Genomic DNA, 17,462 nt, shown 5'->3' on the forward strand with positions numbered 1-17,462 from the left:
ACTGGCTTTCTGCACAGCATTGCTGCATGTGTACACTGCAATGACTGTCTTTGAGGAAGGCTCACTGTGAGGTTTCAGCTGAAAGAAGGATATTGAAATCAAAAGGAGGAAACTAAAAGGCTTCAATTTCAAGAGGAACTGAGGCTTCCATTAGAATTTTTTTTTTATTTAAACTTGTAAGTTTTCATTATCATTCTCTTCTTACTTGTCTGTCCTGTATTTTGAAAGGAAAAATACACTTAAGGGCATTGAAGCAAGTTCTTCCTACAAGGAAGTCACCTGCAGTGGTCTAGGAGACAGATCATATTGGTTAATATAGCCATGTAGCTGCAGGAAGTCCCAGGACCTTCTGCACCTGTGCCATTTCACATCACAGAAACAACAGGGGATCTTCGTGGTTCTCCACTCATTCAGCCTCTCTTGACAAGTTCCCATCTCTGCCTATCCAAAAGAGTTGGCAGGAAACCACCTTTTGTCAGAGGGATCTACTCCAGAGCAACAGAACTGTGCCAGCTCTGCTGCAGGAAGGACCCTGTGGTGGAAAGTTTTTCTCTTAAAAAGATAATTTGCAGTCTTCCAAATTAAAATTTAGTCTTATTTTGTGTGGGTGTCCCTTTTTTTTTTTTTTTTTTTTTTCTTTCTTTCTATGCCTTTCCTTTACAGATCTTTCTTCAGTGCCTATGGGCTGGCAAAGAAGAGTGGATCTCATGAATAAATATATACACGGGAGAAAAACAAATACAATATTGTATCTCTGTTGCTATTAGGAAACTTATCTTTTCCTCTTCCTGTTTTCATTCCATCAGACAGGTAACTAAAGCATGACTGTAACATTAACTTCTTGGTTTCCTAGTAACAAAGACATGCTATAGGTACATATATGAGTACAGGGTTAGTTCAGATCTGCAAAATGAAAGTATTTTCCAACGGAATCAGAAGAAAAGGCTGAAGATACGCTGCCAAATTAGAGATCCTAACACTGAAACATTACCACAAATTCAAGTAATGAATAACAGAAAGAAGTGTTAGTTCAATTAAACAGATGTTCAATGTGTTCAGACTGTAGTAAACCTAGAAAGTGATGCTCAGGCAACTCAAGGTCAAAGAATTTGAACTTTATATTCCCACTTCTTATTGTATTTGTTTTAATTAAAATAAACTATGTGAGTCTGTGAATGCCTGTTGTTTTCCATTTAAAAGATTTCTTCAACCATACCACACAACACCCTTTGGGGGCTGGGCAGTTCCTGAGAATATTCCTTATGAACAATCAACTTTTTACAGTTAAAATACAGATCTGCATTGTGTTTTGTTGGTAACAACTAAAATAAATTTTGAAATTACTATAATAATTGGGTATTTGTTATATGTAATTGGATTTTTCTCTGCAATTAATTGCTAACCTTGAGTAATTCAGATAATTTTCAGTAAATCATTAAAGAATCAGACTTTAGTTAACAGTCACCCAATTATTACTATATCATGCCTAAGAAGAACTGTTGTAATTAAGTTTATATAGTGTTACTTGTTTCTGTGTAAAAACAAGAGCCCCAAAACAACACACCCAAAGCCCTGATATAGCCTGTATAATATATTATACATTTGTTAAATTTAGCACAACTCTTGTCTTGGACTGACATTTAGAGAAGATATGACATTGAACTTGCTACTTTTAATTGATGTTTATTAGAATCCTATGCAGCATCTCCTCCTTCTATGCTTTGACTGGTGAATGGGGCTGGTACCAATAACTTTGCAAAGCAAGCACTTCACATTAGAGCCATTTATGATAAGCATTGCCAAATTATTAGCACTAACTCATTTATTAACACCTAAAGAATGAGAATAATATGTGAATGCTGTTGCTATTTCAGGACTTTGCAGGGAAAAAAAAACTTGAAAGCAGATTCAAATCAAAGAGCAATAGATTGTTTACACAATCAGTTCAGAGAGGATAGTATTTTTTCAGGTGATGCCATTAAGAAATCTACCTGACAAGTAACTGTGAACCTCTTGCAATCAATGTGACTTTTCCCCACTGACTTCAGAAAAAGGAAGACAGTCCCCAAATCAATGACAAATTCTCTATCAATCTGCCTCTGTTCTACACACATTGGGGTATACTTTTAATAAGTATGGATATTTTAATCCAGTTGTGAATTCTAGACACTTTCATTCTGAAATGATGTTTTTAAATGCAAATACAACGGAGAGAGAATACTGATAGATTCACAAAGAGAGATATGCATAAACCTGACATATATTGATATAACTGAAATGTTGCCAGTTAGGTTATTTTCAACTGCCAAAATCTAATTTACTTGCTTCCCTATGATTTTAACAGCCATGGTAAAACGGATCAAAAGACTTCTATTCTCATTCTTAATGCTTTGTGAAACTATGAGCAATGACAAAGGCAGAATACCATCCTTTATGTCATTTAGTACTTCCTGAAGAGAGTACATACCTCCACAAATATCAAAACAGAAATTTAGTTTTTCAATTCTGTGACAGATAAGCTATATTTGCCATGAAGAGCTTATTATTCCCTGCTGAGCCATGTGCTGGTGTATAATTTAAAGTCTGACACCATTTGCAAGCAGAAAAAAAAAAATAAAGTATTAGGAAGTGTTGCCCACTACTCAATTAATTGCCAGAACAGATTTCAAAGTAAAAAATTATTATTTTGAAACTTATTTGCATACAGAAGAAACAGTGGTCAGTTTTGAGTATGTCACAGAGTATGTCTACAAGAAGCACTGACTGAATGGTGTCAAATACTTCCAAGACTCTGATTTGTAACTCTAGCAGTGAATGGGAGGGACAAAAGGAGTTGGGGTCGGGATTTTGGGGAGGGACCTAGCAGATGTGAAAATTGTATAAATGGGTCTCAGATCTTGTTAGCAGAGTAAGATGTAGTGGCTTCTCTCTCCCCACCTACCTCCCCCCCTCTTAAAACAAGCTAAATGCAAATGTAATGCAAATTTTACAAATTTTCCCTTAGAAAGTCAGTAACATTAAAATATTTTACAATTTAATGGGCATGAAAGAGTTAGTTCAGGATGTATTGACCAGTGACAAATCTAAACTCTAAATTTCTGATTTGTGTCTCTGCTAAGAAGCAATACCTCAAAATAGGACATTATGGCTGTCTGAAAGATTACTATCAAAATTGGTAGTGATCTCAGTTCAGTTCACAATGCTCTATAAACAGTCACACTGTAAAAATGCATCTCCACCAGCAGATTTGGCACAAAGGGAAATGTGGCCACTCTGAAAATAGCCCGTTCGACTCATAGTTTAAGCACAAGAGCTGGAAAGGGGGCACTAGTAAAATTAAATTGTTGTACTTTAGTTCTGAAAGTATCTTACACATTTGGGCTTGCCTTAGGCATGACATTCATGAAGGAATGCAAGACAAATATAACTGTCAGAACTAGTAATAATATTAAAATACACTGAAGATGACTAAATGGACAACACCAGACACCTATGAAAATTATTTCAAAACACGTATGGAAGCTCTATTAGATTATAATTTTATAAGATAGTAATTTGTTGCTCTTGGGCCAAATTAGATAAGAATATGCAAACACTCAAGGCTTCAGATATTCCATTTCATGTAGGAGGCACTTTTTCAGCAGCAGCTGGACTGCCAACTGAATAAATGTGTGGAGTCCATGCATAGCAGAAAAATTTCCTGATATTTTTTGTGGGCTTTGGTTACTGGTTATATTGCTCACATATAGTTCTAGAGTATGACTCACATAATGGGCAGAAATTAATTGAGTGTTAATGTCTTGGAAGAAAATCCTTATCCCATTAAGAGAGAAACCTTTTGACCTTATGTAGAAAATTATACTTGTTTCCAGTAATGGCAATGTCAAAATTGTATCTTTGCAATGAGTATATTTTGATAATTAATACCAGCAAGATCAGACAACAAAGTGATTTTCATTTTCTGATTACAGTGCACAGTGTGCTTTTAATGCTGTATATTATCCAAGGTTGCTCTGCAGCTTGCCTAATACCATCAAATCTGAGAAGCTCTTGAGCAAAATATTTGGGCAACAGCAATGTCACTTGTGTAATTTATGGTTGTGGACTCTTCCTTTTTGCTACAAAGCAAATGTTGAACCAAAACAGACTGGTATCTGAGTGGCTACTGAGGCTTTCTTTACAATCATTACTACTGAAAAAGTAACTTATTCTCAAGTCATTTTGAAACTATCATGTATAGTAGAAGAGAACATACAAAGTACATGTATTCTTTAATAACTGTTTCTGAAGCTAACAAAACAACTAGCCACTAAGAAACTGTGCAGTAAGACGGATGCCTTCTATGATTAAGTGTCACCTATCCAGTAGTCCTGGCAGGTGAAAAGTAAGTCTCAATGTGCATTCTCCATGGATACTAGTCTAAATTGAATCCACAAAAGCTCAGAGTCCTGGGCTTTACTCGGGTATACCACGGCATTTACAATGTTTTAGAAATGTATTCATGTTATAAAGTAATCTGAATTTTTCCATTTGTGCATGAAATGCAGTTATCACAAAGTTTGAAAAATGCAACCACTCTCTCAAGAGCAGCACAGAGAGGGTTAATGAACCACACCACCGCTTAGGTTGTACAGAAGACATGCTTTTTGCTCCTGCATGTGTTCACTGTCCTACCTATGAAAGTGAGGGGCTGGTAAAGGAAGAAAATACATTTCCCTTTGTAAGTCACCACCAGCTTGAAACCTGGATTGGAAACATCCTTAATTCTCTGTCATAGTGACAAGGTGCAGTGTTATGTTGTTCTACACATACCACAGCAGAGTGTGGTTTCTGCAAAATTCCGGAAGAGAAATCACCAAGCGCAGCTATCTGTGTACTGATGCACTGACACCTGCTTCACAATGTCTTACTACATTTTTACATTAGTGTCAGTGAAAAAACAATACTAGATACATAGCATTACTCCTATATTGTGATCAAACCGTTTTGAGCACTTCCAATTTTAACCCCCCTCTGAATGGGGCCTTAAAGTCTCTAATCAAACTTGATACCTACTGATTTTCTACTGTATTAACAAACCCCTTTATTCTGCATAAGCATGAATAATGATGTTACCTCTTCAGGTGAATTCATCTCCTCTGTCTTTATGAGCTTACAGAAAAGATATGCGTCCAAGTTAACAACTAGATTCCCTTTTTAGGCATATGGAGGAAAAAGATTATTTTTTTTTTCTAGTCACTGCTCCTCTCATCCTGCAATAGATATCTAAAATGTGGCAGAGTAATCCTTCTCCAAAGTGTACACTTATCTCCAGTAACTAGAGAAGGAGACACAGTGACTAGCTGATCTATACACATATATATTGTGAGCACTTAGACAAAATGAAGGTCATCTTTAGTAACTAAATGTTTTCTTAGAAATCCACAATATCATGACTTCAAATAACTTTGCTTATTTCTGGACAAGAGGCATTCCTTGAAAATGTAATGTAATGTTTCCAATATACAATAAACTATCTGCTGTGCATATAACATCATAAGACTTTTTTTTTTTTAATTAAAAGAAAAAAAAAAAAAAATCAAACCATGTTTTCTTACCATGGCAGGAGCCATCCACTTCTTCATATCCTACAGTGCAGATGCACCGTCCTAGAGGCACAAGCCAATCTCCATCTGCTCCGCAATACAATTTAGGAGTATCACGTTCCTCAGCACTCTTCACACAAGAGCCCCGTACTTCCACCAAAGAGGAAGAATCAACCCTTGGTATAGTATCAGGAAACATAGCCAAATTACGGACCGTGAAAGGGCACTTTTTGTAATAAACACGGACTGAGACCAAAGCAATGCATGCTCCAATGTCCTGAAAAGCAAGATAAAATCCCTTCTTGTTTATTGGCCCAACCTCACGAACTTCTGTGTTGAGTTTAAGAATGCGGTCACCCAAGTCCATCTGGGTAAAGCTCTCATCAGCTGCAATAGTATCAATTTTGGTGTACTGGTTTGGCTTGAATTTTACTCCATGAGATTCATCTGACTCCATGTAGTAGAGATTGAAAGTCTCCTTGCAGGTTCCCAGTACCCATGGAATACTGTTGCAGTCCCTCAGGGTAAACTTCATTTCCACATAAATTTTCTGTGCAGCATCACGGGAGATCCAGTTTGTCTGAAGCCAGTTGTTTTGGTTTGGTTCCATCACATTACATACCTGGTAAGTATGAATGGGACGGTTGTGTTCATCCATTTCAGTTATGGCATCCCACTGGAAAGAAAATAAAATCATTTGAAAACAAAGAAAAATACATATTATGAGTATGCATCTACACAGACCCCATGTATACACACAGACATGTGTGCCCCATGTATATGCACCTATGGCTTAACTAAGAATAATCATTTACTTAAAAGTTTAGTGGAAAGACAGTAGTTAAAAGCAGATACCAACTACAGAATGGTACAACAAGTTCTATTTCAGAAACTCTATAATAAATTTCTATTAATAAAAGCATTTAAAAAAACAATGTGGCTCAGTAGAAGAGGGAAATAATGGCCATGTTAATATTAGCAAATTTTAATAAGTCTGAGAACATTCCTGGGCATATCATTCAATCATCTATGCTGAAAAAAAGCTGCTAGAACAGTCCTGTTTGGTATTCCAGTGGGCTGCATATAGGCTCTCAAAAGCCATGAATCTTTGAAAAATTAGCCACATGCTACGTATGAAAGGCTTATCAAATGCCTAATGTACTGTATAATCCGCTACTCTAAAGGATTACCAACATGCCCAAAATAGCTTCAATATAATTGAGTCAACTTTCCACTAAGAACTCCTCATATCAATACAGCATTAGATATAGATGTTTTCTTATCAAAACACAACAACTAGTTACAGTTCTGTATCCAAGAACAGTGTGTTCCACCAGAAGTTTTTGCATGGTTTTAGATCCACTGTTGTCTTACAGCATTGCATATCAAATAAGCCAAATACCTGTTTCATAAATATCACTCAAATCACCAGACTATGTTGTTTTAATGCCATGAAACATCAAAATATACACTATTCGTGTTCATAGTCTAGCATATCTGGAATAGATTTATTATCAACACATATCTAGTTAAAACTATTTGGTGGCAAAAGAGATGCATAATCTTAAAAAAAAAGAAAGCAGATGTTGAAAAGTTTATGGACTATTTCAACTCTTACCAACTTTTCTAAATTTTGCAGTTACTTTGGTTAAATTCACTGGAAGGCATTCTACAATTTTTATTAATTACATACAGGTGTATACATATAACATGCCAAAGCACACATTCAAATTATGTGCAATATGCAATTCTGAGTACAAAACGAAGATACTGACCTTACACATCACTGTTCAAACATGAATTCAAATTCTGTTAGCCCCATGATACATCAGTGCCGCATATTTTTCTACTCTAATACACACAGTATCAATATTTTTAAAATTAAAGCTACAGTCCTGAAGATGCATTTTGACTACTTGAGCAAATGAATATGCACATTGCCTATTTATTTCAGTATTACAAAGAAAGTATGATTGGCCTGTGGCCTACCAGACTGAGAAAATGTAGGAAATACAAGTTCAGTTTACCATTTTTAAGCCATAAAGAATTATATATATATATATATTTATATCACCATTTAGAAAATATTTTCTTTTTTTTTTTTCTGTGAAAGAGGAAGGTATTATTTAAGACTTAGGTCCTCATTTTCAGAAAAATTCCCAGACATCAGACAACTCTTAAGACCCATGTGAACATGTACCAATTAACAGGCTTTACTTTGAATTTTAAGAACAGATAATGTCACAACATGGAATTGGGGGAACATGCACATTTCCAAGACCTTTCATATAATCTTTATGCAAAAAGAAAAATCAACACAAAAGCATACAAGAAATGGGGGCCAGGAAGAATGCACCACCTTCTTTAGGAATGACCTGATCTATCATGTTGGAAGCAGCAGGAAAAAAACAAAACAAAACAAAACCAAAAACCACTGTGACTCCATTAGCATGAAAATTTTGTTTTTAAGAAATGTCTGAAATTCATGGGAAAAAAGGAATTACAAGTGCTGCCAGATGTGACCAGAGGTCTGGGATTCCTGGTCATGGTAGTATGCACCTGGGTGCTATGCAGAAAAGTCAGGTAAGTGAAGGCCTTTAATACCCTTCCCTTTTGAGGATTCTTCCTATTACAGCAAGAATGATAACCTTGTCTGAAGATCCAGTCCCAAGAATCACAATACTTCTTATATGATAGCCAATCAATGGCAAAGACTTGGCAAACAATCTTCTGACTCTTCAGAGATTCTTACACAGCCAAGAGCTTTTGGCCTCTAGGACTTGTACGCATTCATAAAGAGCAAAGCTGCTATTTCAGCATTCATGGCAAGACCAGAACAAATTCGGATTTCGTAAAAATTGCATGATGAAGGACTAGTTAGCACAGGGATTCTTGTGCCATTGTCCCCATATTGGTTTGAACTATGGTTAAAGTCTAATCTGTAGCAAGCAATATAATACTCCAAGTATTGGCTTTGGGAAAGAAAAAGGGGACTTTAATGCTCTGGAAGAGGCCAGGCATCTTCCCTTTTGCTAAACATGAACTCACACAGCTTGAATTGATAAAAAATCCCACAGCTGTGAAGAATTAAATAATTAAAATAATTTTAAAATTAAAAAAAAAAAAAATCCACAGCTCCAAGCCTTAAAACCTCACCAGAAGAGGTTCTTTAAAAACAAAATAGATATGTACCTCAGCTGCTGATCCCCATTTTGCCTACCATATCTGTTACATGAGCCAAGGACATACCACCTTTTGCTTCACATGTAAAACATGTGCTATAGTTTTAAGCGTTATTACACAACAACAACAAAACAGAAACACAAAAGGTTTTCTGCATTTATTCGTGTATCAAACCACATTAAAAGGAAGATGTGCTATACGCTCCAGAGAGGTCTCAAAAATCAACAAAAAAATCCCCCGAACCCCTCCAAAGCAAACCCACAGGAAACAAAGAAATCCCCCCCAAAACCAGAAAATGACACCACACCAAACCCAGAATAAAGAAGTAGTAGATAAGGTAACAGTGCAGTTTTTAAAATACAAAGCAGTCTGCAGAATGAGAGTAAACTAGCCTAAAGCAAAGAAACCTCAACACTATTGCCTCCTAAAAAAATTAAGAAAGCAATAATCCAACATACCTTCCCCTTACCATAAGATTCTCTTCAGAAATATTTATATATTAACTTTAAATCAATATCTCTATTTGAACTTAGAAATTAAAGCCCTGAAGTTAGCTGCTAACCATGTAGTTAATAATATAAATCTATTACATGTGTAGTAAAAGCTCAGCATTTAAAAAACTGGTTTAAAAAAATAAAACAAGATGGTCAAACATGGACTGTACTTTAGTTCATTTAAAGCATACCTCGTGTGCTTCATGCCTGTGCCTTTCCATTGTGCTCTCAGATAGCCTGATAACAACTCCCAATTTATAAAAATTAATGCATTGGGCAAGAAAAACATTTAAAAGGCATTTACAAAAATGTTTAAACAGAAGTAGTAGTCTAATCATCGTACATACAAAATACCTTCAGAAAAGATTAGCATCTACACGTTTCAACCTAGCCATCACACTAAGACATACTGTATAAGGTATGTGACTTTGTTAGCATGTGCTCTTAACTACTAGTCCCAGATACTGAGAACAAATGAGGTGAACTCCACCACCCCAAAATGTCAATGTAATTTACTGAAAAGTCTGACAGAACTCAATCTGTGATACTCTCTGACAAGGACACATTCTTCCTGTGTGAAATACAATCTGCTTTTAATTTTACAGAAATATTGCATTTTTCTTCTGATAAAAACTGCCAGGAAATATTAAGCAATAGTTAAATTCAGTGCAGACAACAAAAAGCCAAACAATATAACTGCACATTAGTTTTCTTGTGTATTTCATATTATAGCTCCTAATTAATTAATTAGAATTAAAACTGGCAAGTGCTGTCAAAGGCAAGAAGAAAAGCTTTTATAGATACATTGGCGATAAAAGGAAGACTAGGGAAAACATGGGTCCTCTCAGGAAGGAAATGGGAGACCTGGTTACCAGGATATGAAAAAAGATGAGGTAGTCGACAAATTTTCTGCCTCAGTCTTCACCAGAAAGGGCTCCAGCCACACTATCCAAGACACAGGATGTAAAGGTGAGGACTGGGAGAATGAACCACCACTCACTGTAGAGAACGATCAGGTTCGAGACCATCTAAGTAACTTGAAGGGGCACAAGCCCATGGGACCTGATGAGATACTTCTGCAGGTCCTGAGGGAACTGGTGGATGAAGTAGCAAAGACACTATCCATCATATTTGAGAAGTTGTGGCAGTCTGATGGCATTCTGCTGACCAGAAAAGAGGAAACATGACCCTTATTTTTAAAAAATGAAAGAGACCTAGGGAACTAAAGACCAGTCAGTCTCACTTCTGTGCCCAGCAAGATCACGGAGCATATCTTCTTGGAAACCATGCTAGGGCACGTGGAAAAGAAGGAGGTGATTGGTGACAACTAACATGGCTTCACTAAGGGCAAATTGTGCCTAATAAATTTGGTGGCCTACAACACGCTTACAGCACTGATGGATAAATGAAGAGCAACTGACATCATCTACCTGGACTTATGCAAAGAATTTGACATCATCCCACATAACATCCTTGTCGTTGTTGGAGAGATACAAGTTTGATGGACCAACCACTTGGTGGATAAAGAATTGGCTGGGTGGTTGCAACTGACGAATGGCAGTCAACCGTTCGATGTCCCAGTGAAGACCAGTAACGAGTACTGTTCCACAGGGGTCGGCGTAAGGACCAGCATTGTTCAACATCTTTGTTGGTGACACGGACAGTGGGACTGAGTGCACCCTCAGCAAGTTTGCTGATGACACCAAGCTGTGTGGTGTGGTCAACACGCTGGAGGGAAGGGATGTGCCATCCAGAGGGACCTGGACAGGATGGCGAGGTGGGACCGTGCAAACCTCATGGAGTTCAAAAAGACCAAGTGCAAGGTCCTGCACATGGGTCAGTGCAATCCCAAGCACAAATACAGGCTGGGTGATGAGTGGACTGAGAGCAGCCATGAGAAGGATTTAGATGTTATCAGTGGATGAAAAAGTGACTATGAGTCAGCAATGTGCGCTCACAGCCCAGAAAGCCAACTGTGTCCTGGGCGGCATCAAGAGCAGTGTGGCCAGCAGGTCAAGGGAGGGATTTTTCCTCTCTACTCTGCTCTTGTGAGACCCCACCAGCAGTTCTGGGTTCAGCTCTGGGGACCCCAACATAAGAAAGACATGGACGTGCTCAAGCGGGTCCAGAGGAGGCCATGCAGATAACTGGGGTATGGAGCACTTCCCTAATGAGGACAGGCTGAGAGAGTTGGGGTTGTTCAGCCTGGAGAAGAGAAGGCTCCAGGGAGACCTTTTAGTGGCCTTCCAGTACTGAAAGGGGCTACAGGAACGGTGGGGAGGGACTCTTTATCACAGGGTGTAGAGATTGAGTAAAGGGAAACAGTTTTAAACTTCAAGAGGGCAGATTTAGATTAGATCTAAAGGAAGAAATTCTTTCCTGTGAAGGTGGTGAGACAGTGGCAGAGGTTTCCCAGAGCAGCTGTGGCTGCCCCCTCCCTGGCAGTGTTCCAGGCCAGGCTGGACGGGGCTTTGAGCAACCTGGGCTAGTGGAAGGTGTCCCTGCCCATGGCAGGGGGGTGGGACTAGGTGGTCTTTAAGGCTCCTTCCAACCCAAACCATTCTATGATTCTATTCACTAATTCTACATTAGAAGTATTTATAAATATTTTAGTTGTGCAAAAATTATTCTTTGATTAAACTTTAAAAACAAATGAACAGAGCATCTCACTGGTGATGTTTGCATGAGAACATGGTAGCTCCCGCCAGCATACCTAACCTGACATGGACAAAAGTTGGCAGAAGCTGTCTGGTTTAAAGAAGCTGACGTCTCATTGAGTTGGTGTCTCAATGCACTACATTACTTTCAATTTTTTTTTTATTTTTATTACATTTCTTTCAGTTAACGAAAATCTGTGATAATGTTGATGGAAGAAGCAGCAGCATAGAGCTAATTCTCATAACTGGAGTTCCATGACTTATAAAGTGTTAAAAACACTGTTTGGAAGAAAGGCTTCAAAATTCTGTTTTAACATTGTTATCAACAACAGCGAGGATAAGAAGTTATATTTTACTTTCATATGTGGCATAAAGGAGGAGTATATGTCACTAAAATAGAAGAACATAGAATTTGAAGATTGATAGAAGATTTTACGATTTACTTGTCACATTCAAGTACAAACCAGGAGATTAGGCTACAAAGCAGTTCAATAAAATCTCAACTGTTTTCATATGTCTACAAGCTACTTAACGTTTCTGTTTCATTTTAGAACTTTGCTAATATTTAACAGCTGTACAGAGAACACTATAAAGATCAAGTTATCTAATTTAAATCTTGTACTAGCTATATATAATACTGAAATCTGTTTTCAATCTTCCACTCTTTTTGTTACTCTTATTTTAAACCAAACACGACAGATTTACAAAATCACTAAGAGCCATTTATTACAATTCGGTAGGTTGTGTCAGCAAAGCCTGTATGAACATTACAAAAAGAGAGACTATTTCACATATTTTATGTTATCTTTAAACACATTACTGTCCGATAAGGATATGTCTTAGTCATTTACCATGCTACAGAAAAGTAAACACAGTGGACCGTTTTCAGCCTGATGGAAGCACTCATAACTTTCCTGAATACACCACTTTTCAACAAATTCTGAATCTTGACTTATCTTTAAACCACAGTCAGACTCTTAAGCAAACCTTTATTGAGGTCAAACAGTGTTGCTTAAAGAAAAATGTTAAATTGACAACTGGCATGATTTGCCCACTACTAGCCATACATAATGTTGCATTTAGAGGGGCAACACAGAACAGAAAGGACTGAGAGGATATTAGCTCACCCTGCCATCACCTCCAAGCTCCCTGTGGCAGCACTGTGAAGTTGCATATTCTCACATCAACCCTACAGCTCCTCTTTAGTAGGGAGAAGTCATGGCACTGCATCAGGGCCAGGAATAGTGCATCTTTTCTCATGTTAGGACCTGCACTGCAGGGTCTTCTCCATCATGTCACTTGAGTCTCTCATTTCCCACACTGGCAATTTCCATTGTGTCATTTGTGTAGAAGCAAGGCCAAGCAGATTCTCACTATTTAGCAGCAGTCCTGTTTGTGCTTGAAGAATTCATTACAATATTTTATTTGTATGTCAAACTTTATTGTAAAAAGATTTTCCAATTAGTGAGGATAGTTATATCAAGCAGTTGAAAATGTCTATTTCACAATGAGCTGGTATCTAGATAATTTCATATGCAGTGAAAGACACTTTTCCCACAAGTCACACTGATTGATGAATTAATAGTGGGTTCTTAATCTCAGACAACAGTTATTCAGGCACTGATCTCAGCAGCAGTTTGGTAATCTAGGATGGCAGTTTTAGCATCTTGCACAGCTCAAGATGTTTTTATTGACATTTTATTTAATTTAAAAGAAAAGGTAGGGACACTGGTTATCTTAGGGCCACACACTTAGTCAGCAGTTAAAGTAATGGAAGAGACCATCTGCCCTTACAAATTTTGTTGCATTTCTATCTTAAGCTAGAAAGTTGTGCCCCCTTTCTCCTTACCCTTTTACTCAAAAGATAATTCTCTAAAAGTGAAGGGTTCCGCACTTACACAGTTCCTAACCAGTGTATCTTAGCTCACTCCTGAATAAGAAAACGTTGCAGATTTAGTATGCAACACATTTGGATATTAAGTACACAATGGGACCTCTGAATAAAATATTCTACACATCTTTTGTTGTTGAGCAAAACACATAGGGATAAGTACAGATTTGCCATGCAGACAGGGCACTGAAGGAAAAAAGTTGTGCCTGAAAAGAACATGGGATAGGAGATGGAACGAAACCTGTAGGCTTCAGCCATTCTGCATTTGGCTACCTCCTAAGAAAACAGATCTGTAGAAACAACCCCTCAACAGTAGTAAATCTTCTAACTTATCTGACAACAGAAAAAAGATTTCCTTTCTTTAGCGAGCAACAAAATATGGAAGGTTCATACTATACAGATCTGGTTTACTCTATTAGTTTCAGAGCGCTAGGTGATTTGCGAAATATAGCTGTCAACTACTTCTTACACAAAAACATAGGCTGACATTTGAAAATTCAGTGAACCTGAACTGTAGCAATGTAATTTTCTGACTTATATCCCCCATTGCCCACAGATGTCCACTTGGAACTGGTCATGTCCCTAATAGTAAAAGGGATGGGCTATGTTTCTTGTAAAGAACTGCTGCTATCCTAAAAAACAGTCTGGAGAAAGTTAAGAGTGTGTCCATTCAACTCACATACCCAAGGACAGTTAAGCAAGCATTTCTATATTTATGACGTCCAATGAGGGTAAAAAGCAAGCAAACAGTATCTTTATAATATTTTAACTGGTTCTCTTATTTTGTCATTTTTATAAATGGTTTATTACTTATTTTGTTCATCAATATTTGCAGTTCTCAGCTGAGAGTCATCTAATGAAATCTACAAGTGAATTCTCACTTTCAACTGTTCACTATGACAATCTTTTAGATCCCATTTCCATGGAAACAAGCTGAATGATAGAAATACAGAGAGTTTTAAAAGTTTTTAAAATTCCTTTATACTATCTCCAGTGAGATGATCTCCATAGAAATGAGATCAGAAAGGTCTAAGCTAAGAAACAATAGAGAAGGACCTGTACTTGGCATGCAAAGCTGCTGGCTCCATCTGCAAACGCAGATTTGAACACCTAGCTGGTGTAGCGGCATTCAAGCGGAACAAGCTATACTACATAACAATTGCAGAAAAAAACCTTCTTAAATTAACATGCTTATAAAATGAACATTTTAACACACACACAGTTGGAATTTAAAACATGACACTGAAAACAGCAAGATTAACAACTACAGAATTACTGTAAATTAAAGGTATGAGTTAATATTTTTTCCCCGTTTCCTCTAACTTCTTTTTCTTTGCCTCCACCTTTTTTCAAGATCTACAATTCTGTATGTGAAAATAGATGCTCAGACTACCAAAGCCCAATAAGACAAGTGATAATACTGAACTTAAGAAATATGCCTATTTAAAAGAAAAGAAAAAAAGAAATAAAAAAGGCAGACAATACTCCAAGTACAAGTTGGCATAGCAAACAAAACAAAACAGCAATTAAACTATTATGATCTTACATTTTTAAATCAAGCTGATTTAAAGTTGCTTAGGGAACACATAAATATATAGCATGAATTAAATTAGCTCTGCAGAACTATAACAATTGCAGCACAGGTTTAAAGGAAAATATGACACCTGTTTTCTACATAGGCAGCAGCATATAGGCATGAACTACTGACAGTCAGTGGCAAACCCCTTAAAATCTGTAGGAATAAAAGGGAAGAACAAGATCAGAATTTTTAAAAAGTTACATAAATAATAACTAGGGAAATAGAAACAACAGAATACAGGAAAGAGAGCAGCAGATTATTCTGTGTTCTCCAAAAGCAAGCACTGATATATCTTGGGCTGTGGAACAACTGGTCTATGGCTGAAGCGGCCAGGACAATTCAGAGAGCTTTTAATGAACTCAAAATATGAACTGAAAATTCAAAATTGTGAGATGCTTTTCTGTTGTTTACATGAAGCACTGAATACTGAACAGCCACAAGGATGAGCTGCTCCAGATGATCCAACTTTGCTCTGGAAACTGTTCTGGTTCATATGAATGTTTTCTTCAGACTCTCACTTAGGGATTAGACAGTATAGGATTTTGGGATCAGAAAGCAAAATAGGACAACCCTGCTGTAGTTTTGTAGAGCACACTGTGGCTGTTCCAAAAGAAAAGATAGTCACCGGTCCTGAAAGTGGACCTTTACGCAGGAAAGACTGAGATACCAAGAAACCACGTTGATGTTTCAAAACATATAATCTGATGTAGGGCTCAAACTACTGAGGCATTCAATCTGTTTGATTCACCAGAATCTAGACAGTAGTATCATAATACACCCATGAAAAAGTTACTCATAGAATAATGTTTCTGCTGTCTGGATATGGCACAGAAAGTATAAAACAGGAGCCAGAATAATAACACTACACCACTTCTTCCATTCTAGATCATAAGGCAAAGCACATTCAGAAAAGGGGTACATAAAAATGAAAAGAAAAACAAAAAAAGAATTCACACATACATGCATATACATGAAGGCTGTTTATAACAAACTGATATATAATCGAAGCCAACCATTAATATATAAAATGCCATTCTTAGTACTCCAGAACAAGACCATTGTTTCCCTGAATGCATTATGGACTATAAAAGATTCATTAACTTGCATGAAGGATCTGCAAGGATAGCATGACAGACTGTCATTTTCTCTCTAAATGAGACACACTAGTAGAATCTCAGCAGGTGGTGAGAGATGCCACAATTCAGTGATGAAAAGTGCTGCTGATCACCTTTCTAGGGTCATCATATCCTTATGTAATGCAACACTTCCCAACGTATTCAGAATTGAATGGAAAGAGAGCAGAAAGTCTACACCTCTTCCAGATACTATAGCTCTTAGCACTCAATCCTGCTGCATACCCTTCAAAATCTGTCTGTACACCATCTCTGGGGCTTGTGCCATAGCTTGCTGACCTCTGTCTTACAGATGAAATAATAATAATAAAATAAATATATAAATAGTGTTTTACAGGTATCTGCTACTAGAACAGAGTTGAATGTATCATGAGAGCTGCCAGCAGCTGCGGAGTACCTCTGCTAAGGCAAAACACTGAATAATGCTGATGTTGGCAGGTTAACTCAAACAAGAGGCTAGCAATCCCCACTTAGCTGAATGAGATTTATGGGATTAACTAAGAATACATGGAGAATGTGATAGCTCTAAACAGCAATATTTACATGATGAAATACATGGGTCTGTTGTGGACTGACGTGTGTATGTAAGAAACAGGCTTTGTCCCCCATTAGTAAATAAGAGATATCATGACTTAAAATGCATGAGGAAGTGTAAGAATTTACACCTGGAATAAGACAAACAACTGAGAAGAAACTACAACTAAAACATAAATAAATCTGACTGTAGGTATAATTCAGTCAGGCTCCAATAGATATTAGCTGTTAAATAGTAATGTTTATTTGCTGCTATGTTGCTTTATTTCTTGACTATAGGGAACTAGAGCAATCCTGGCTCTGCCTCTTCTAGCACCTAGTACGATCAGAGTAGCTGGAAAGTTCTAATACTGCTCAGTAAAGACACTGTGCTGGGTATTTTGGTAATGCTCCACAATAGCTGGCT

General features: G+C 37.2%; 1 protein-coding gene across 4 annotated transcripts in view; it reads right to left on the bottom strand.

Moving 5' to 3' along the window:
* EPHA6 (EPH receptor A6) overlaps positions 1–17,462 on the bottom strand; it is a 493,307-nt gene that overhangs the window by 390,983 nt on the left and 84,862 nt on the right. For all 4 annotated transcript variants that reach the window (XM_026843385.1, XM_026843366.1, XM_026843375.1 and 1 more), the window contains exon 2: positions 5,598–6,261. In XM_026843385.1, coding sequence (XP_026699186.1) covers positions 5,598–6,243 — 646 coding nt within the window. In that variant the 5' untranslated portion in view covers positions 6,244–6,261. The remainder of the gene's footprint in view (positions 1–5,597; positions 6,262–17,462) is intronic.

The sequence above is a fragment of the Athene cunicularia genome, assembly GCF_003259725.1.
Source record: "Athene cunicularia isolate RWA chromosome 1 unlocalized genomic scaffold, athCun1 chr1_part1, whole genome shotgun sequence".
In the NCBI taxonomy this organism is placed as follows: domain Eukaryota; kingdom Metazoa; phylum Chordata; class Aves; order Strigiformes; family Strigidae; genus Athene; species Athene cunicularia.